A 20709-nucleotide genomic window follows, 5' to 3' on the forward strand; every position below is an offset into this window, starting at 1 on the left:
ATTACAGGTGTGAATCACCACACCCAGATTTTTTGTTGAAATGAGATCTCCCTAACTTTTTGCTTTGACTGGACTTCAACTTGATCCTCCCAACCTCTACCTCCAGAGTATCTGGGATTGTAGGAGTCCAGCCCAAACCTGTGGCCCTTTCCTCCCTCCCTTCTTTTCTTCTGGTTTATGCCTCTTTCCATGCCACCTTATTTACTAAGGTATTGGTGGGCGGAGGTTAAAAGCGAAGAAAACACTCTGGACAGGTAAAAACAAAAATGCCATTAAAATGTGTAGAGAGTGACTGCATGACCTAGATAGGCAGGCCAGGTAATGATGCTGAATAGTACTACCCAGCACTAATGCAGGGCACAAACTGAAGAGAGATGCTCTTTCGTCATCCTGGCTGTGTACTCGCCAATGTCAAAGGGAAAGTCCAGGAAGCAGATAGGGCCCATTGCTTATATCAGCTTTAAACCACACCCAGCGGCTAGGCAGGGGTAGGTACCGAGGGAACCACATAGAGTTATTCTAGTTCTCAGTGGATTCCCAGCCCAAGCTAAGTGGCAGTACTCAATGGCATCACAGCTGGTTGTCACTGACTTTGACTTTGGGTAAATTACCCTCCAGTTTCATCATCTGTGAGACGTGATGTGACTGTATTGCTAGGACAGCCTGCTACATAGTTGTCTGCCAGTGTTAGTACCTTTCTTCTACCTTTTCTGGGTCAGCCTAAGGGCTGTTCCTGAGAGATCGTTGTCTCTTCAACTGCTTCTCGGTTCTTCCTTAAATCCACCAGTTTTCATGGAGACCTACTCCTCCCTTTGGACTCCTGGGGCAGCCAAGACCTCCCGTCTTCAGCCCAGGCCCCCCCAGCTGCCTACCTTCTCCTGGGCCCGGCTGAACTTCTTCTGCACCTGTTTGGCAAAGAGGCCGGCAGCACCGCCTGCCTTGCCCTCTGCCATCCTGCCGCCTCCCCAGGGACGGCTGGCCTGGGCTGTGCTCTGTGGTTTCTAAGAGTCCCCTGAGGAGGAAGTGCAGCTCCCAGCATGCCTAGCATCCGGCCTGGGGGGCGGGCCACGCCTCCCTCGCCCTACAGGCCTCTCTGACCACCCAAGGACCACCCAGAGGACTGCCTTGATACCCACTGCGAGCTCAGGTCTACATGGGCCACCCCACCAGGCCCAGAGAGCAGTACCGCCTCCTTCCTCCTCCAGGCCCACCTCAGGCTCCAGGTGCAGCCCAGAGCAGCAGGTTGGGCTCATGAGCACATCTGGAGCTGGTGGGGGGAGGGCTGGGCTATTCCCGGGAGGCCAGTGGGAGGGTCAGGACTTGGACCTGCCTTCACTCTAAGTTGGCCTCACTCTAAGCCAACTTCCCAGTTCCACCCTGTGGTAGGGTAACAGCAACCCCATTGAACAGGCTCTTCAAATGTGAGCCAAGACTCATTAGTACCAGATGGTGATGACCTGGGAGAGGCAGAGTAAAGGACTTCATGTTGGAAGGAGAGGAGTGGGAGAAACAAAGATGGTGGTACTATTGGACACAGAGAAGATGGTGATGACAACTGGTGTGTCACTAGCAGGAGGCTGGCACCTGAGTCACTCCCAGGGCTCTCCAGCACCCTCAGCAATGCATCCCACCACCATGTCCAAAGAAACTCTCTTTAATACCACTATGCTGGGAATTGAAATTCTATCTTACTGAACCAGCACTGGAAATAACTGAAATGACACAGAGGACAGAGTTGGGTCCCACTTACTGAGAATGTTTATTGAATCAGAACACAACTTTTAATTCTAGGGGTATTGATGTTGAGTGGCCAAAGAAACTTTTTTTTTTTTCTTCGCCAGGTTGTAGCTTAGCCACAGTCAGAGAGATTGACTCTCAACCTGGTAGGGGAACTGGTAGGGGTAGAGTGCAGAAAGAGAGCAGACCTCTCCACCTGGATTTGAAAGGGAGGAGTAACAGCTGGAGAGAGAAGCAGGGGTCTTCAGCAAGATAAGCTCATTGAAAAGGCACTGAAGAGAGCAGGAAAGCCTGTGGGGGTGGGGAGCATGCTTTCTAGTGGGAGGACAGTGCTCTAGATAAGTAGAATGTGAACTCAGACATAGATTGTGCAAATTGGGGCGGGGCTACTGAGATTACAACTATTGTTTCTCTAGGGAAAAGGTCTCCAAATGGAAGTTTCATCCTGACCTGTTAGAAGGGATAGCTGGAGCTGCCTTCAAGGGTTTTACAGTGCAGGTAAAATTCCTTCAATAAGGAAAGATACTTCCTATGGCTTGCAGAGGGAAACTAGAGACCTGCCACAAAATTACCTACCATTGTTTTCTGCTTCTTTTCCCAAAATAGATGGATGCACTCAAGGTGAAGTGTGTGCCAGGCACTGCAAAGTCTTAGGATGTCAAGAATGAATAAAATGCAATCCCTGACCTCAACATGCAAAAGGCAGAGCTAGGCTGCTAACCAGATGGTTATACTGTAATATTCTTAATTCATTTATAGCAACAAATGCAAATTTTTCAGGCAACAGGTAGTTGGGATTTATTCTGAATATTAACTTTAGTGATGGTCTGGAAGAGGCAGAGTAGAAAAAAAATGGAAGGACTTCATGTTGGATGGAAAGGAGTGGAAGAAACCCAGAGGACAGTGGTACTGTTGGACACTGAGAGAAGATGGCAATGACAACTGGTGTGTCACTGGCAGGAGGCTGGTACCTGTGTCACTCCCAGGGCTCCACAGCACCCTCAGCAATGCATCTTAGTCACTACCTCCTAAGAAACCTTCTTTAGTATAATACCTTGGGAATTGAAATTGATGGACACCAGGTTATGTAGTATTAGAACAGGAACAACCCTTAAAAGTTAACTAGATAGGGAAATCGAGTCACAGAAAAGGCTGATAATTTGCCCAAGGTAACCCCGCCCCTCACTGGTGGACTCGGGACAGGAATGCAGTTGTCTTAACTCGAGCCCCAGCCGCTTTATTATATCCCATGTTTGAGGACTCTGCTATGCAGTAGGATCAATTCTAGGGCCTGTCTCAGCCAATTTCTCCTGCTGTGATGTTTCAGACCCTAGCCCCTCCTGTCTGGTCTTTAGCTTTTGCTATGAAAAGCTGCTTCTCATCTGCTTAGACTTCTTCTTTCAGTTCCCCTTCATTTTCTCCTAGGCCACTATTAACAAATGGAACTCTGGTCAGGATAGAGCGGAATTATCAGCCTCCCAGTTCCCTGTGGTGTATAAACTCTGGATCCGGTTGCCTATTTTAGTCACAGCCTTACAGTGCTGATTCACACTAGTTTGAGGCTTGTATCTATTGCTGTCTCTTCCTTTCTGTTCTGTCTCTTCCTCTCAACCCTTTCCTTTCTTTGTCTAGTATCTTCTTTTCTCCTTTTTTCTATTGCTCCCCCCCCCTTTCTAATTTGTCACTTCCTTAGTTTGCTGGCATCTGACCTACTTTGCAATCCTACACTCCTATCTCTAAGGTATCCTAGAAGCACCTATCTCCCAGGAGTTTGGAGTGAGCCCTTGTTCTAGGCACTGAAGGGGAGAAACAAAAGAAGAATAAGCTCACTGTCTACCTTGGAAAGTTAGGACACATTTAGTCACAGAGGAAGTTTTTAAAGCACTCTCTGTGCCTTTGACTACAGCAGATATACACAGGAGAGGGTGGGCAGATGGACAAATTAATGGATAAGTAGATCCTAAAATAACTCAGAATGGATAATGTAAAACCACTCCACTGAGCCTAGTTTGTGGACTGGTAAAGATAGCAGTAAAGGGAAGAACCAGACTAAGATGCAGTGAAATCTAGCTTGGGTCCTATAACTGCATTTCCTCTAGAGGGCTTGATTTTAAATAGAAACAGTATGATAATATACATTTAGTTTTATTTGTTTTTCTATATCTGGTTCAGTAGTTTTTTCTTTCTTTCTCCCCCCACTCTCTGCCCCATCTCAGGGCTTTTTGCATACTAGGCAAACACTCTACCATTGAGCTACCCTCAGCCCTGTTTTTTTTCTTATTGACCTCAAGTCCTACTGCAGGTTCAAGAGCCATCTTGAGAAGGCCATTAAACTCAGGCAAATGTTCAGTTGGAGGCAATGACCTAAAAGAAAAGATAGTTATATTCACAGTCAGTAACTTTTTTTTTTTAAAGCTCCTCTTTCTTTCATTTTTGGGCAGTTCTGGGGATTGAACTCAGGGCTTCCTGTTTGCTTGGTAAGTGCTCTACCACTTGAGCTATGCCCTGGTCCACAGTCAGTAACCTCTGTCCATCTCCTTATTTCCTCAGGGTTCCCAGTTAAGTACAACCACATACTGAGTTTATGGGAAGGGGGGCAGAAAGTAGGTCTCTGATGTGTCTCAATATTATAGGCGCATACCCAGGACACAGGGACAAGGACAGACCTTGAGATGGCTGTGAACCAAAATTCATGCAACGAGGCTCCAGAATGTGTCTGGAGGGCTCTTCAGTAGTGAGGCTCTACTGATAGGTCAGTATAGGCAGAGTCTCACCTAACTCTCAAGCATTGTTTGTTTTTTTGGCAGCACTGAGGTTTGAACTCAGGGCCTTATGCTTACAAGGCAGGTGTTCTTACTTTCTTGACCCACTCTGCCAGCCTCTCAAGCATTGTTTAGGTGATAAAACTTCTTTCAAAAGTTAAAGCAAATTCTCACGGTGTCTTAGACCTTGAGGGAGAGGAGAATGCTCAGGAAACAGAACTTTCTGAAGTTATTTTTTCCCTTGGCTTTCACTTAGGACAGCACTAGTTCAGATCTGCAGCTGCTATTTAGCAGTAGGTAACATGGTGAGATCTGCTCAGTGGGTATTCGAAGGGCAGGTTATTGAGGGCACGTACACTGAGAGGGAAGGGAAGGAATAAACCCATGAACAGAGAAGGAGGACAGTTGTTTTCCCAGCCCAACTCTATTTGTCTAACCCATCCTGCCTCACCTATCCTTTGAGAAGACTCACATTATTGATCCAAGAGATGTAAGCAGAGACCCGAGTGAACACGGTGGGCTTCTTAGAGACATTACAGCCCAGGCTAGACACAAAGCTGGTCACTCCATGGACAGAATATTGGCCATTCACCAAGCAGTGGAGAGGGCCTCCAGAATCACCCTGCAGGAAGAGAAGCAGTCTTAAAACCCCAGCCCACCCCCATCTCTACTTGTGAAATCCTGTTGTTTTAAAGGTCTAATGCAAATCTGCACTTCCTTCATGTCACCATAATCAAAACGAATCTCTTCTTCCTTTCTAAATAACCACAGTTCTTCCTCCTCTCTGTTGCAGTGCTGTTGTGTTCTGCCTTGTATTTTGGTTTCATAATTTGTTTTTGCCTCCCACACATCTCTCTGAGCTTCTATGATGTCTTGCTAATATCTTTCCTCTCCACAATGCTAGCATAGAACCTTTTTGCTGTTGTTTGTTTTTGTGGTGCTGGGGACTGAACCAGGGCTTTTTGTGCGTTAAGCATACACTTCTGCCACCGAGGTGCAGCCTAGTCCAAGCATAGAACTTTGAGTTTTGAAACAGGGTCTTGCTATGTAACCCAGGCTGGCTTCAAACACATCATCAAGCTGCCTCAGCCTCCTCGAGTCCCAGGGTTACAGATGTGCACTACCATACCTGCTAAGCACAGAACTTTAACATCTTAAATTCAACACTTCTTACGGACCTAAGAGTATAGAGTTCTAATAATTCCTTTATCCCAGCATTGACACCAGTGAGTCTAATTAGATCAAGTATTTAGAGTCAGAATAGGTAGTCAACACATGTTAAAGTAATTGGAGTGACAAGAGCGAAAGTGATGTGGGTAGTGGTTATGTACTCAGGCTTAGTACCAGCTAAAGTGGGCTTTATTGAATATGAGCTCAACACCATTCTTATTCAGCTCTCAGAATGACAGGTCTATGAGGTCAGTCATAAGACTGGAAGATACTTCTCTAGAAAATCTGACCAGCCAAGTGGAAAGATGCAAAGATACTGACACTGGCCTAGCCAGCCACCTGACAAAAACATCCATAATGATGAACTCCACCTAAGGTTCAGCACTACCAAACAGCATTTTACCACCCACACTGAAATAAGAGCAGATGGCCAAGGGTCACCAAACATCCAACATAAGGTTCTAATATAAAAACTAAGATCATGGCTGGGCTATAGCCCAGTGGTAGAGCACTTGCTTAGCATGCATGAGTACCTGAGTTCAATCCCCAGCACTACAAAAAATAAATAAAGATCAAAACAAAGAGACCAAGTAATAAGAAAAAAAAAATGAGGGCAACCAAGTCTACGCAGGAAGAGGAAATAAAACTATAATTAAGAGCTGAGTGTGACAGTGCACACCTGTAATCCCAGCATTGGGGAGGAAGATCTTGAGTTTGAGATGATGATTAATATTATATCCACAATACAAGAACAGCATTAATATTATAAAATCCATGTTACAAGAACACGAAGAGAACAGAAAGAGTCTTTGGAAATTATAAATTTGACAGCAGAAATAAAGAGTTGGAAGAATTAGAACACAAAGTAGAACAGAATATAGAAAAGAGGACCAGGAGGCGAGAGAAAGTCTAGAAAGAGGGCTGGTACCAGCATTTGCCTAGCATGCACACAGCCCCCGGGGTCAACACCCAGCACTGAAAAAAATTCTAGAAAGAGAAAGCTAAAAATGACAGGGAGAAAATAATCAACAAATAACATTTTCAGAACTAAGTGTCTGGAGTTTCCAGACAGAAAATAACCCACTAAGTGTCCTCACGATGAATGCAAATTGACCCCACCAAGACAGACCACAAGGGACAAAGGAAGATGAAGCAAGTCACTTACAAGTTAGTGGAGAATGTGGAGCTGAATTAGTTATGAACTGACTATGTAATAAGCTAATGAAAAATGTAATTATTAATTCCAGGGAAAACAGAATAAGCAGGCAAGGAAAAGTAATACTAAGATACTACATGAGTTAGTTGTGAATAGTATTTTATGCAATCATAATCAACACTGAGTGTTAGTGGAAACAAAATTATCTGAGGAGATGATGGGAAAAGTGCATGCTGGGCTTGGGTGGGTTCAGACATGTATGCACAGAGAGGTCCATATCTCCCATAACACCTGGACTAGAAAAGAAGCAGCAATGCTAAATATATATATTTTAAGGTATGGAGACAGACCTGGAAACGTAGCTGAGCAGGCACTGGTGGCTCACACCTGTAATCCTAGCTACCACAGAGGCTGATGTCAGGATCGCAGCTGTAGGCCAGCCTAGGCAAAAAGTTCATGAGACCCCATTTCAATGGAAAGAAAGCTGGGTAGGGTGGCACATGCCTGTCAGCCCAGCTCTGGTAGAACGTATAAAATAGGACTGCAGTCTACACCAATCCACTCAAAAAGTGAAACCCTATCTCCAAATAAGCAGAGACAGAAAAAAAAAGGACTGGAGGTATGAGGTGTGGCTCAAACAATAGAGTGGCTGCCTAGAAAGCACAGAACCTTGAGTTTAAACCCCAGTACTGCCAAGAAAAAAAAAGAAGAAGAAAAAGATCAACTGAGTGTAAACTGAGTATAGTGGCTCACACACTCAGAAAGCTAAGGTAGTAGGATGGTGAGTTTAAGACCAGCCTGAGCTACACAGAGACCCTGTCTCAAAAAAAAAAAAACCCGTATGGTGGCTCATGCCTATAATTCCAGCTACTTGGGAGACAGAGATAGGAGGATCATAGTTTGAGGAGATCCTAGACAAAAAGTTGATGAGACTCTAAAAAACAGGTATGGTGTGGTGACACACTCCTGGAATGCCAGTTGCTTAGGAGGTGGAGGTAGGAGGATTGCAGTCTGAAGCTGGAGCCTGAACAAAATCACAAGATCCTACCAAAAACAAACTAAACCAGCCAGGCACTGGTGACTCATGCCTGTAATCCTAGCTACTTGGAAGGCTGGGATCTGAAGAATCAAAGTTTGGGGCAAATAGTTCTCGAGACACCATCTTCAAAATAATCAGAGCAAAATGGACTGGAGGTGTGGTTCAGGCAGTAGAGCACTTGCTATGCAAGCTGGGAGCCCTGAGTTCAAGCCCCAGTCCCACCTAAATAAATGAATGAATGAATGAATAAATAAATCTAAAGAAAAGGGCTGGGGAAGTGGCCCCAGTGGTAGAGTGCTTGCCTAACAAGTGCAAGGCCCTGAGTTCAAACCCTAGTACTTCTAGGAGAACCAGAGGAGTAGAGAGAATACAAAGACTGCTCCACTGTTGAGCCCCATAGTCAGATTTGCTAATTTCAGCAAGTTAATAAGTATAGCTTCAATAAAAATAAAACCTAAAAAAGAAGAACTAGGGAAAAAGACCAAAAGTTCAAATTGGAGGTAATTCTTTTAAAGAGGAACTGGCCATACCCCATCCCAAGTACTTCTGAAAAGGTTGTTTTTTAATTATTGTTTTCAAAGCAAGACAACCTAAAACTTTTCTCCTCATATCCTGATGAGGATTTCAGAGCATCTCAGAGCTAGAGAGATGGAAGGTAACTGAGTTGTACATGATATTGTTGTCTCATGAGAATTGATCTAAAAAGAAACCATGACTAAAAGATGTAGAAGCATGAATGGGAATTTTAGGGCAGAGGAAGAGCTGGAAAAGAATTTAGTGGGAATGGGTTGATTGTACTGGGAGAGGCCCAGATAATTTACTCTGAGGAGAAAAGGGCTCAGACCTCTGAAAACCCCTAAGACCAGCTATTTTGGACACTGCAGCGGGAAGGGACCCAAGACAAATTTGTCTCAGAGTGTTATCAGTTTGAAGTGGCAGTTAGAAGAAAAGTGCTCTAGTTTTTCAGACCTGAAAGCTTTGAGAGAGCAGAGGGATGTGAATTAACTCAGAAAGGCTAAACCTTAGGAGGTTTTCAGCGATGCTGGCAGAGAAGGACCTGGAAGAGGTTGCACTATGCATTTGTCTGTCACTCTGTCAGTTTCCCCCTCTCACCCCTTTTTTTGTGGCTTGTTAAGGATTGAATCCAGGGACTCTCCATTGCTAGGCAGGTCCTCTACCACTTCAGTCACACATCCCAGCCCTTTTTGTTCTTATTCTATGTTTGAAATAGGGCTTTGCTAACTTTTCCCAGGTTGGCTTTGAACTCACGATCTCTTGCCTCTGCCTCCTGAATAGCTGAGGTTACAGGCAAATATCACCATATCCTACTTCTGTCTCTTGACTTTTAAGTTTTAACAAAGGAAAACTGGGAAGAGTTGGTCACCTCATTTCCATAGTTCTTTGGGTTCACAAAAATCCCTTTAATCCTTTCATTTTACTATTTTGGCCAACCTAGCAGCCTCCTGCAAAGAACTTCTCTTCTTTTCCACATGTCTTGGACCTGCAGTGGATCTGTAATCCTATCCTATTGCTGCAGGTGTGTAGGAAAATCCAGCGCTCAGTCAAACCATTCCCAACACCCTGGTCCTTGATGAATACACCCACATGGTTACGGCCTGGTCTCCCACCTCGGCACCTTGGAGGACCATCCTTCTCCCATTCACCTTAATTATTCCAGACACACGCAACCTTTGCACTTTCATTCTCTGCAGTCAAGTTGCTGCTTCCTAGTTCATGAGTAACCAGAAGCAGCAATTCAGAACTCTCGTCAACTTTCAGCTACTCAACCTGCAAACTCTTCCACATCCCTGTGCACACATGGTATCCCTCTTCCTGGTGAAACCCAGCTCTACCTGAGCTCTAGGTCCCACCTCTTCCATCTCTTCTGGGATCTGTACAATCCATTATTCCCTCTCTGTGGCTCCACAGGGTACTTTCCTTTCTGTCTATCGATGCACTCAACTTTCTTCACTTTAACCATGCAGCCATCTCCATGACTTACAGTCTTTAAAGTCACCAGACTTTTTTTGTCTCTGATTTCCAAGATTCTTGGAAAAGTAATCTACACTGTTTACCATTTTTTACTGCTTCTGTATCTCTTACTCGTCCATTGAGCCTCTGCCCTCTCCACTCTACAGACATGGCTCTTGACATGACTAACAGCGATTCACCAGTTGCCAAAGTAGTCACTTTCAGTTTCTATCCACCGGGGTTCTGGGTATGCTATGTGATCACCTATTTTCTGAAATTTTGTAAATCCTTATGGCACGTTTTTCCTCTTACCTCCAGCAGCCCTTTCTTAGATCCTAGGGGCTCTTTGTTCCCTACCTGAAGAACTCAAGCATTAATGTTCCCTCCCATAGCTCATCTCCAACCCACCACTCTCTTCTCGTTCTTCATCATTTCCCTGGAAAGGGGTGGGAAATCACATTGTTCTCAAGGGTATCTCTAGCCCAGCTTTCTCCCCTACAGCTCCTTTCTTATATTTAACTACTTACTGACTAGTTATACCTGGGAATCCAAATCCCACAAATCTTGTTTCATTGGAGGCAGAAACTCCTGACCCCAAATCACTTAAATCAGATGCCTGGAAATCATTCCAGATCTTCTTCCTTTTCTCCCTCCTCTCAATTCCTAATACCACTGCCTGAATTCAGGCTGTAAATTTCTTGCCTGATCAGTCTTCCTCCCTCTCTTGCCCTCCTCAAAAAGCCTAAATTGTGGGGCACTGAGGGCTCATACCTGTAATCCTAGCTACTTAGGAGACTGAGATTGGGAGGATTGTGATTTGAGGCCACCCCAGGCAAATAGCTCTTGAGATCCCATCTCCCAAATAACCAGAGTAAAATGGATTGGAAGTGTGGCTCAAGGGCTCCTGCTTTGCAAGTGTGAAGCCCTGAGTGCAAATCCCAGTTCCACCACAAAAAAAGCCTAACAGGTGAGTCTAATCTTACTGTTCTGCTTACAAGTCTTCAATGATTTCCATGCCTATGAGATGAAGATCATGTACATACATGACATTTGAAATTTGAAGCACCAAGTCATGTGGCTTCTGCTGCTCTTTCTCTCTCTCCCTCTCTCTCTCTCTCTCTCTCTATATATATATATATATATATATATATATATTTTTTTTTTTTTTTTTTTTTTTGGTACTAGGGTTTGAACTAAGGGCTAGCACTTCACCACTTGAGCTACACCCCCAGCCCTCTTGACATTTCTTGACATTTTTCACATGTCATGAAAAAAATTTTTTGAGACATGGTCTTGCCCTATCTCTTGCCCAGGTTAGCCTTGAACTCACAATCCTCTTGCTACAATTACAAGCATGTGTCACATACTTGTCACTTTCAATGAGTGAAATACTGTCTTTTTTTTTTTTTTCCGGTACTGGGGGTTGAACTCAGGGTCTTGTGCTTGCTAGACAGGCACTCTACCACTTGAGCAATGCCCCCAGCCCAGAAATATTATTCTTTTAATTTTTTTCTTAATCATTTCAAAATGTAACCACCATTCTTAGTTTGTGGGCCATAGAAAAACAGCCGGCAGGCTGGATGTGGTGTGTAGGCCTCCAACCTCTGCTCTGCTCTAGCTGTAGGGAATGCCCACTATTTCTCTGTGTGTTCTAAGTGGTTTCTTGGCCTGATGCCTTTGCTCATGCTGTTCCCTGCCTCTTCCATCGCTGGTTTTTTATTTTATTTATTTTTTTGACTAGTTTACTTCTTATTTCACATTCAGGACTCACTGCAGATTCCTCTTTCTTGGGGGGAGACAAGGCTTTCCAACTCTAGCAGGTGGAAGTAGTGTGTATCCTTGGGCTCCTGTGTCGTTCTACGTACATCTTTATTGTAACAGCTAGCCAGGTGGTGTTAGAAGATCCTAATTATGTGTCTGCTCCTCTGTTCCTCCGCTTAGTGTTGGATCCATCTTTACCCAAGCACTAGCACAGTGCCTGGCAGACAGCAGACATGCAATGAGCATTCGTTGAACTGTGTTAAGCAATCTGTCTAATCAATCTTGTCTAAGTAGAGAAATCTCTCTATTATGTAAAGGCTGTTATAAAATTGCTTTGTGTGTCCCCCTACTGTACTCATCTGTACTTACTGCTGTAAATACTGTTGTAAAGGCACAGTAGTGGAATAAATCCAAGAAAAGTTGGGATTGATGGGATTGGAGCTACCTTACATACAATTAATTACAATGACCTTTACAGGCCCAGTCATGGCCTGGAAGGTTAAAAAAAAAAAAAAGTAACTTCTAAAAAACACACCTATCTACACACAAATGTTGGGCTTTTGAGATGGGGCCATTGAACAAGACAAATTTTGAGGCTGTTTTCCATTTGAGATTCTGTGAGAATAGAATTACCAGCACAGAATCATTCTCATTCAGACGCCAAAGTAGAAAGTTGAGTCTGTACATGGGTGCCAGAGTAGGTGTACCACAGGTGCAGGGTCAAAAGGGAGAGACGGGGTGGGACTTCTAATACCTTCTGTGTGTGCTCACCTGGCATCCAGAGCGAACTCCATCTCCACCAGCACACACCATGGTCTGCTTCACTGTGGAGCCCCAGTAGGAAGACTTGGAGCAGGTGGCATAGTCCACGGTGGGTAGGTAAGCCTGCTGCAGGGTCTGGGACACCTGCCCATTGGCTGAACAGGACAGACAGCATTGGAAGTCAGCCCCAGATTTGTTCCAAGGAAAAGTCCTTCCCACCCTGCCAAACCTTTCCAAGCAGTGAAACCTGAACTCAGGGCAAGCTTCTCTCTGTGTGTTGGGTGTCAGCTACAGGCCTCTTCCTTACTGTTTCCAGGCCCTAAACCACCAGTCCTACTCCTTTTTTTTCCCCTCACGGATAACTTAGTTAAGTAGTTAAAATGGTCTTGTATGTTGGTAACTTACCTGTTCTGTTCCTTACATTGTCAGCTCCACAAAGTAGAACTAGCATTGTAAACGTGTGTTTCCATTTCTTTCTTTTCCTTTTTTTAGGCAGAGTCTCACTGTGTAGACCAGATTGGCCTCAAACTCAAGATCCTCCTGCCTCAGCCTACTGAGTAGCTGTGATCCCATTTACGTTTCTTTCTTCTTCTTCATGTTTTTTTTTTTTTTTTTGTGGTACAGGGGTTTTAACTCAGGGCCTCATGCTTGCTAAGCAGGTGCTTTGCCACTTGAGCCATGTCTCCAGCCCCCGTTTCCATTTCTTGAGCCAGGTGTGGTGGCATGCAGCAGAAATCCCAGCACTCAGGAGGCTGAGGTAGGAGGATCATGAGTTTGAGGCTAGTCTGGCCTGTGTAGTAAGACCCTGTCTCAAAAAGATAATCTGTTCATTCCAAGTCAGCCCAGTGTTGGTCTATGGAGGTAACACAATGTTGTAATGACCACCAATGTGAGAGCCAGCGTGCCTGGGTTCTGGCCCATCTTTGCACTAACTAGTCATGTGATCAAGTTCTTTAATTTCTTTGGGCCTCAGTTTCTGCATGTATGAAATAAGGGACTGGTAAAACTCTCTCTTTGGTAAGTTTTTTCCTCTTTGTTAGTATTAAGACTCCATGAATCTCTGACTTGACTGTTCCACAGCCTACTCTTAGCTTGGTTTAATGTATCAGTTATTTTACCTGTGGTTCCTTAGTTTGTTGGTTGTCTGGCTGTACACATCTAGGACCACAGAAAAATAGGACCTAAAAGCTCAGCTACCCAATCAAGATCCCAGTGGTGGACAGTGTCAATTGTTCATGACTTACTCTTGGTTCTGCCCCAGCCAGTGATGTAGCAGGGAGTGTCGTTAGCTAGGATGGTGCCTTCCTGGGGCAGAACACCCAGCTGGACATAGCTATTGAGGGTGACACTCTGGGCCAGGCGCAGCAGGGCGATGTCATAGCTGCAGGAGGAAAGGAGACAGCTCACTGGGGAATCAGGCCTTCCCTCAGGTCAACACATGCAGGGCCCCTCCATGTCATGACTTTGAGGGAGGGGGCTAACTTGCTAAGCAGTTAACTGTAGGACATTCTGTGTTCAACAGCACCACCTGCTGGTAGAGTATTGGTATTGTAGCCTAGTGCCGCTCTCCAACTCAGGAAGTGGAGAATCCAGAATCAAAAAAGAGCAGACCCAGTGATCTTGGTGGCAGAATTCTTGAAGCAGAAAGATGCAAAAGATTGTGTGGCTCTGAACGCTCTGCACAAATACTCCAATTACCTGACGCCATCCCATCACACTACAGAATTGACAGCTATTTTTGTTTTGTCCAGTGCTGGGAATTGAACCCAAGGCTTTGCACAAGCTAGGCAAATGTTCTGCCATGGGCCTGACAACCATTTTAATGATTTCCTTTTCAAAGGCTGGTGGAGTGGCTCAAGTGGTATAGTGCCTGCCTAGTGAGCTTAGCAAGCATGACATCCTGAAGTCAAGCCCCAGTACCACCAAAACAAAAAAGTGTTTTATATATATATATATATATATAATTTCATTTCCAAAAGTTTACAACTTGGCCTTGTAGTAGTCATGTGTAGTTTTTTGTGTTTTTTTTTTTTTCAGGGAGGGCAGTATTTCGGTTTGAAGTCAGGCCTTGCTCTTACTAGGCAGGTGTTCTACCGCTTAAACCATGCCCCCAGCCTTTTTTTGCTTTAGCTATTTTTCTGATAGGGTCTCATGGTTTGGCCCCCACCAGCCTCAAACTTTGATCTCCTACCTATGGCATCCAGCGTAGCTGGGATCACCATCACATGCCCAGCTGGGAATATAGGCATGCACACCATACCACGCTGTCCTGTGTAAGATTCACTTTAAGAAATTTTCTTTAGCCAGGTGCTGGTGGCTCATGCCTATAATCCTTGCTACTCAGGAGGCAGAGATCAGGAGGACTATGGTTCAAAGTCAGCCTAGGTAAATAGTTCGTGAGACCCTATCTCAAAAAAACTCTTCACAAAAAAGGGCTGGTGGAGTGGCTCTAGGTGTAGGCCCTGAGTTCAAGCCCCAGTATGGCAAAAAAAAAAAAATTCCTTTGGACTGGAGGTGTACTCAGTAGTAGGCCATTTGTCTAGATGTGTCTCCCCAGCACCGGAGAACAAAACAGGAAATTTCCTTTTACTAATGGAGTCTATTCCATAAAGTGTAAAATAAACAACAATAAAAACCAACCTCTTCTCCCAACTTTCCCCCCCCACCCCCCCCAAAAAAAAAAAAAAAACAGAAAACATTAAGCTTTAGAGAAGAGGCTTCAGGTAATCCAGGCTTGCAAACCTGCCTACATCAAATAAATCCTAAATATCCTCAGAAGGTCTCAGATTCATTGCTCTCTGCAAAACAAGGTTCCCTCTGTCAGGCTAACCTGCTCCTCGGCCAAAGGCCAGGCCATGAACCACAGGCCAAGTTTAATGTGACACAGTCCCTGTAACGAACAGGAAGCACCCATGAAGGAAGCCAAGCCCCGTGCTGGCCAGGCAGCCCTCCACCTCCCTGCCCAGGCCAGCCCAGTCTTGTCCCTACCCGGCAGCCACATTGTTGCTGTTCCAGTTTGAATGCACCACGATCTTCTGCACACTCACATACTGCTCGGTGCCATCGTTCTGGTTCAGGTTGTGGTCTCCAACCACCACACGGAAGGTCAGTTGGCTACTGAAAGAAGGAAGCCCAGAGTGATCCAGGGACTCTCTTGTCCTTGGAAAGCCACTTTATAAGCTATCTTTAGGACAAAAACCCATCTTATTTGACCCAGGCAGAGGAGGAAGAAAGACCCTCAAAAATAAGCAAGGAACAATTCTCTCATTCCCTAATTTACTAACTTGTGGGCATGGAAGAAACAACTATCAGCTTCATTTTCACAGTATATTAAGCTAACATCACAGGCTGAATATCTCATAACCTGGGTGAGGGGTGGTGAGTATTAGTGAAATGATGGCTCCCAACTAAGGGAAACCATATGCTTTTAGACTAGTCATTTAAAAAAAATTTCTTTTTTTTTTTGAGACAGGATCTTCCTATGTAGCCCAGCCAGGCTGGTCTGGAACTTGAGGTCCTCCTGCCTCGGTCTCAAGAGAGCCAACCACTATGCCTGGTTTAGACTAGTAATTCTTTAAGCATAGTCCTGGGACCAGCATCACCTGGAAACTTGTTAAGAATGCAAATCATTAGCCCGGGGCCAGTGGCTCACGTCTGTAATCCTAGCTACTCAGGAGACAGAGATCAGGAGCATCACAGTTCAAAGCCAGCCCAGGCAAATAGTTCTGAGAGACCCTATCTCGAAAAAAAAAAAAACCTCATCACAAAAAAGGAGCCAGTAGAGTGGCTCAAGGTGTAGGCCCTGAGTTCAAGCCCTAGTCTGCAAAAAGAAAAAAAAATTACAAATCATTTATGCTGGACCTGCCAAATCAGAAACTGCTGGGTGGGGCCCAGAGATCTGTACCTTTCATGTTTTTCCAATACACAGTCAAATTTGAGAACCACTTATTACAAATATGAAAATAATTAGCAGTCCTATATTGACTAGGCATTTAAATATTTACTCAGTCCTCACAACAACTCTACCAAGGAGGTATTACCACCTCATCGTAGAGTTAAGTGAGTGGGAGATAGAGAAGCTAAATTGACCAGGGTTACATAGCTAGACCATGGTGGAACAAGATTCTACCTTTTTTTTTTTTTTTTTGGCAGTACTGAGGTTTGAACTCAGAACTTCATGCTTAGCTGGGTGCCAGTGGCTCACGCCTATAATCCTAGCTACTCAGGAAGAATTTCATGCTTGCTAAGGCAGGTGCTTTACCACTTGAGCCACTCTGCCAGCCCTTGTCCTTCTTTTTTTTTTTTCCAGCACTGGGGTTTGAACTCAGGGCCTCACGCTTACTAGGCAGGTGCTCTGCCACTTGAGCCACTCCACCAACCCATGGAACACATGGAATGAGATTTAAACCTGACTGCAGGTGCCTGACTGCAAAACTTGTACTTTTCTCTGTATTACCCCTTCACTGGCCCCCAAACACAAATGGGCTGGGTGATGTCTCACAACCATCGCCCCCCTTAAAGCCTGCCCTGAGAAGTCAAAATCACATATTCCTCTAGAAGGGCCAGCTTCTCCCTCTCCCAGGGGCTCAGATAGTCTGATCTTTGTTTTCCTTACTTGTCCACACAGTGAGCAGCTGTCAACACCCAGTTCCGTTTGATGAGGGTCCCTCCACAGGTGTGAGACCAGGACCCCCCAGAAGAGTACTGGAGGGAAATCTAGATAGGGAAGGAAGAAAGAAGGGACAGGTTGGCATTTCCCAAAAGGCTTTGCCCCAAACACATCTCCTTAAATTCCTGACATCCTTCAAAACATTCTCCAACTTTCTGGACTGGGAATAGCAAATCGGTCTCCTTTGACCTGCCACTTGCTAGGAACTGGTTGATAGTAGCTACTAGGAGTGGCTGCTGAGAAGAGGTGTGTAGATGCCTCTGGGGTCAGCTGGAAATTGTGCTCCTTTGTTTTGGGATATTTGGGGCAGTAAAGGCGTGGTGTCTTAGGCACCCTCACTCTGCTTTGTTGCAATGGGCCTAGAAGCCTGGTCTTTTTGCCTCTGCTCACTCTTGGAAAGGAAATGTAGACATCTGAACCCCACAAGCTTAGGTCTCCAGAGCTTTCCCTCCATGTTTTCTAGAACTATCCTGTCCCCCTGCTTCCAGGAATACCTAGAATGCCAATGGAATGTTGATCTGTATTAGTTTGTGTTTCCTCATATTGCACAGAAGCTCTGTTCCTGAAAGTTGGGGTCCAAACTGTTATAAATTGAATCTAATCGTGATTACAGGGATGCCTGTCAAAGTGGGACTAGTTAACTTGCCAGTTCTGAACATTCAAATTTACTTAAATTAGTGTCCAGCTGCCCTGTTAGGAATGTGGAAACTCTTTAGCCAAATAAGCGACATGCTGTGTGTGTGTGTGTGTGTGTGTGTGTGTGTGTGTGTAGGTACACTTGTGTGACACAGAGTAGAGTGGTGAGAACACATGTGTTTCAGGTATGTAGAGCTTCATGTGGGGGCCACATCGTCTTGTGAGTGTTTACAAGAGGTAGAGCTGGGAGTATGAAAGTAGTTTGAAGGCTGGGGATGTAGCTCAGTGGTATAGCACTTGCCTAGCACAGGCAAGGCTCTGGGATCGATTCCCAGACCACATGAAAAAGCAGTTTGAGTTTGGGCGTCTGCCCGAGAGAGTGTGGTTGGTGTGTAAACTCTGCCCTCCAAGCCTTTTGCCTTTAGAGACCTATCTAGCCTTCCCCATCCAACTTGAAAATCCAGGACCTAGGCAGTTGGTGAGCTGCCTGTTGATAAGGACATACAAAATACCCGGGGTGCTTTTCATGGGCACACGGCAACTCCTGTACTGGTGAAAAAGCCTGGCTGTGAAGGAACACTCACCTGAGAGGGCCAGGAATTCCTCTGGGCCTCAGCCCCTCCAACTACCCGTGCATTCGTTTCTGGAAAGTCCTGCGTGCTGTGTCCTTTGTGGGGCAGAAGAGAAGTGAGTGATGACTAAGCATGGGGTCAGCCCAGGATGGGGGTGGGGAGTGGCAGTTGTCCTTTGAGGAATTTTGCAGCCTTGTCTGCAAATTCACAGTTCTCCCCTGACAAAGGAGGGGCCCGGCCATGAGTTCTCTGAGCCCCTCTGGAAAGCAGGGGTGTCTAAGAGCCATCTGCGTCCCCCAGGTGTCCTGGAGCTTTGGTATGCTGTGAAAGACGTAGCCAAAACCACCAGGCTAGTGTCCCAGAGGCACCTTGTGGTCTTAGCTTGTTTAAGGTCACCCCTTGACTTGAGGGAACACCCCAGGCTTCTGCAGAAGTCTCTCAGGGCAGGGACAGCAGTGCACATCTAGCCAGACACCTAAGGATAGCCTCCTTTTAAGGGGGGGTGATGGGGAAGCCCAGGTTCTCCTGGAGGGGGCTTTTTTCTGCTTCATGGCTCAAGAATCTGCCACCCAGAAGGGTCTTGCAAGGTTTGCCAGTGGCCCTGATTCTTTCCTGTCTTGCACTTCAGAAGAAAAAAGTTTTGGTTGGACTCCTACAGCAGAGCGTCCCACCCTCTTCTGGGATAGGAAGCTGGCCTGGTTAGGGGAGGCTTTCCGACCCTCCTGCTCCAACCCCCCTCCCTAGAGAGCTCTGCCAAATGAGCCACTTACCACAAATGACCAGTGTGGCGAACACCAGGAAGCACAGCATGCTGATGTCTGTAGAGTGCACCAATGCCCCCTTGCCATGAGCCGAGCCTCTTTATTCTCCTCTTATCAGCAGTGTTGCTGACCTTCTTCCTGCTGCTGCCAGGGCTGTGGGTGGAAGGCAGGGAAAATCGCAGGTGACATGGAAGTGTAAATGAAAAGACTTTTTTCAAGCCAACTCATTTATCTGTTGTTCAAAGACAGAACAAGGTCGGAGCTCAGTTAATCATCTGCTTTTAGTTGAAAAGCATCCAACAAACTTTTTTTTTTTTTTCAGAAATAAAATGGAGAGCCAGGATGATCTTTCTCTTAGGGTGCAGCTCTCATCATCCCACCCTCATTGTCACTGTCTCACTGCCTTCAGTGGCACCATAAATGCAGAGACCAGTGCTGTGCACTAGGAGGTGAAGGCAAGAGGAGGGGTGAGAAGGGGAGAGTGGTTAGCAAGAGGAAGGAAGGCACATGGCTTCTCTCTCCCTGTCCAAAGAGGGAGATAGGGTCACGCCCAGCACGGACACACAGGTGTGAGAGCGGGAGACCAAAGCAAAGTGGGTGCTGTGAAGAGAATTCTGAGAACCAGGTTTGGGCTGATTCTCAAATGGAGCACTCCAAAGAGCAGGAAAATTTGGCGGGGGTGGGGGAGGGGGGTGGAGGGAAGGACAGGGTAGAAGAGGGAACCCTCAGGACAGGGAGGCAGGCTGAGCCCATAAGGCTGGAGGGCAAAGGGCACAGGAGGCAAGGAAAGACAGGCAGGTCCTGCAGGAGATGAAGAGCTGGACACTCAAGGTCAATAGAGGAAGGAGGAAAGTGCAGTGCACCTTGAGGTGATCAGAGCCATTGCAGGCCCCAGACCGTTGGTGGCAGCAAAGCACAGGACTTTTTTTTTTTTGCAGGACAGGGTTTGAACTCAGGGTCTCGAACTTGCTAAGTAGGTGTTCCATCATTTAAGCCATGACCTTAGCTCTTTTTGCATTAGTTGTTTTTCAAGTAGGGTTTCATGGTGTACCTGGATGATGATCCTCCTATTTATGCTTCCTGAGTACTAGGATTGCAAGCATGTACATAGTGCCCAGTTTTGAATCAGATGGAATCTCAAGAACTGTTTATAGACTTGAGACACCATGTTTACTTTTTTAACCTTACATTTTTCTGTATTATTTCACTTTTCTGTACCATATTTCTTTTTTAATTAAAAACAAGAATAAAATCTAGGATAGTTAGCTATTTTTGACAATGGTGCAATACTCTTCAAATGGGAAACAGATTCCCAAAAGGGATCAGTGCTTTCAGTGCTCAGGTGTCAGAAAATAGTTGCACAGGGCAACAGGTTTGAAGAGGTAGAGGCCCTTGGTTAGCTCTGAGAATGGTCAGGAGTAGGTTTTAAGAAAGAACTCAGGGGTGAGCTAAGAGGAAGGCCAAGGAGCTGGTTTCTTAGCCCTTCCATGACCTGGTTAGTGCCCTTTCCTTCTTGACCACCTCCCTTCCCTTCCTGCCACGTCTTTTGCTTGCTGTGAGTTACTCTTAGCTGGCTGCTCTAGGGAAATGCTCCGCTATTTTGGGCAGGCATGAGGAAGCTACTTGGCACCAGTCAGGGCACCTTGGTTGGGCACCAGATGATAAGGCTTGGGGAAATTTTAGTTGATGCTATAGACACCATGAGGGATTCTG

At 45.6% G+C, this 20709-nt stretch overlaps 2 protein-coding genes across 5 annotated transcripts in view; both read right to left on the minus strand.

Annotated features, from left to right (window-relative positions):
* Positions 1 to 1027, minus strand: part of Bin2 (bridging integrator 2) — a 30731-nt gene extending 29704 nt beyond the window's left edge. For all 4 annotated transcript variants that reach the window (XM_074083400.1, XM_020161966.2, XM_074083399.1 and 1 more), the window contains exon 1: positions 873 to 1027. In XM_074083400.1, the coding sequence (XP_073939501.1) occupies positions 873 to 953 (81 nt within the window). In that variant the 5' untranslated portion in view covers positions 954 to 1027. The remainder of the gene's footprint in view (positions 1 to 872) is intronic.
* Positions 1028 to 3866: 2839 nt separating this feature from the next.
* Cela1 (chymotrypsin like elastase 1) lies at positions 3867 to 19250 on the minus strand. Its single transcript, XM_074083405.1, has 8 exons — positions 19006 to 19250; positions 18248 to 18330; positions 16974 to 17074; positions 15347 to 15475; positions 13603 to 13739; positions 12368 to 12513; positions 4972 to 5121; positions 3867 to 4101 (listed from the first exon to the last, which is right to left on the minus strand). The coding sequence occupies exons 1-8, from the start codon at positions 19043 to 19045 to the stop codon at positions 4084 to 4086; spliced, it is 804 nt and encodes a 267-aa protein (XP_073939506.1). The 5' UTR covers positions 19046 to 19250; the 3' UTR covers positions 3867 to 4083.
* Between the last annotated feature and the right edge of the window lie 1459 nt (positions 19251 to 20709).

The sequence above is a fragment of the Castor canadensis genome, chromosome 8 (genome assembly GCF_047511655.1).
Source record: "Castor canadensis chromosome 8, mCasCan1.hap1v2, whole genome shotgun sequence".
Taxonomy (NCBI): Eukaryota; Metazoa; Chordata; class Mammalia; order Rodentia; family Castoridae; genus Castor; species Castor canadensis.

What these genes read in the sequence shown, in the direction of transcription:
- Cela1 (XM_074083405.1), bottom strand. Translation starts at nt 19,045, where the DNA reads ATGCTGTGCTTCCTGGTGTTCGCCACACTGGTCATTTGTG. An exon ending in CGCCACACTGGTCATTTGTG is followed by an intron (nt 18,331 to 19,005) that starts GTAAGTGGCTCA and finishes TGCCCCACAAAG; the next exon opens with GACACAGCACGCAGGACTTT. An exon ending in GGAATTCCTGGCCCTCTCAG is followed by an intron (nt 17,075 to 18,247) that starts GTGAGTGTTCCT and finishes TTCCCTATCTAG; the next exon opens with ATTTCCCTCCAGTACTCTTC.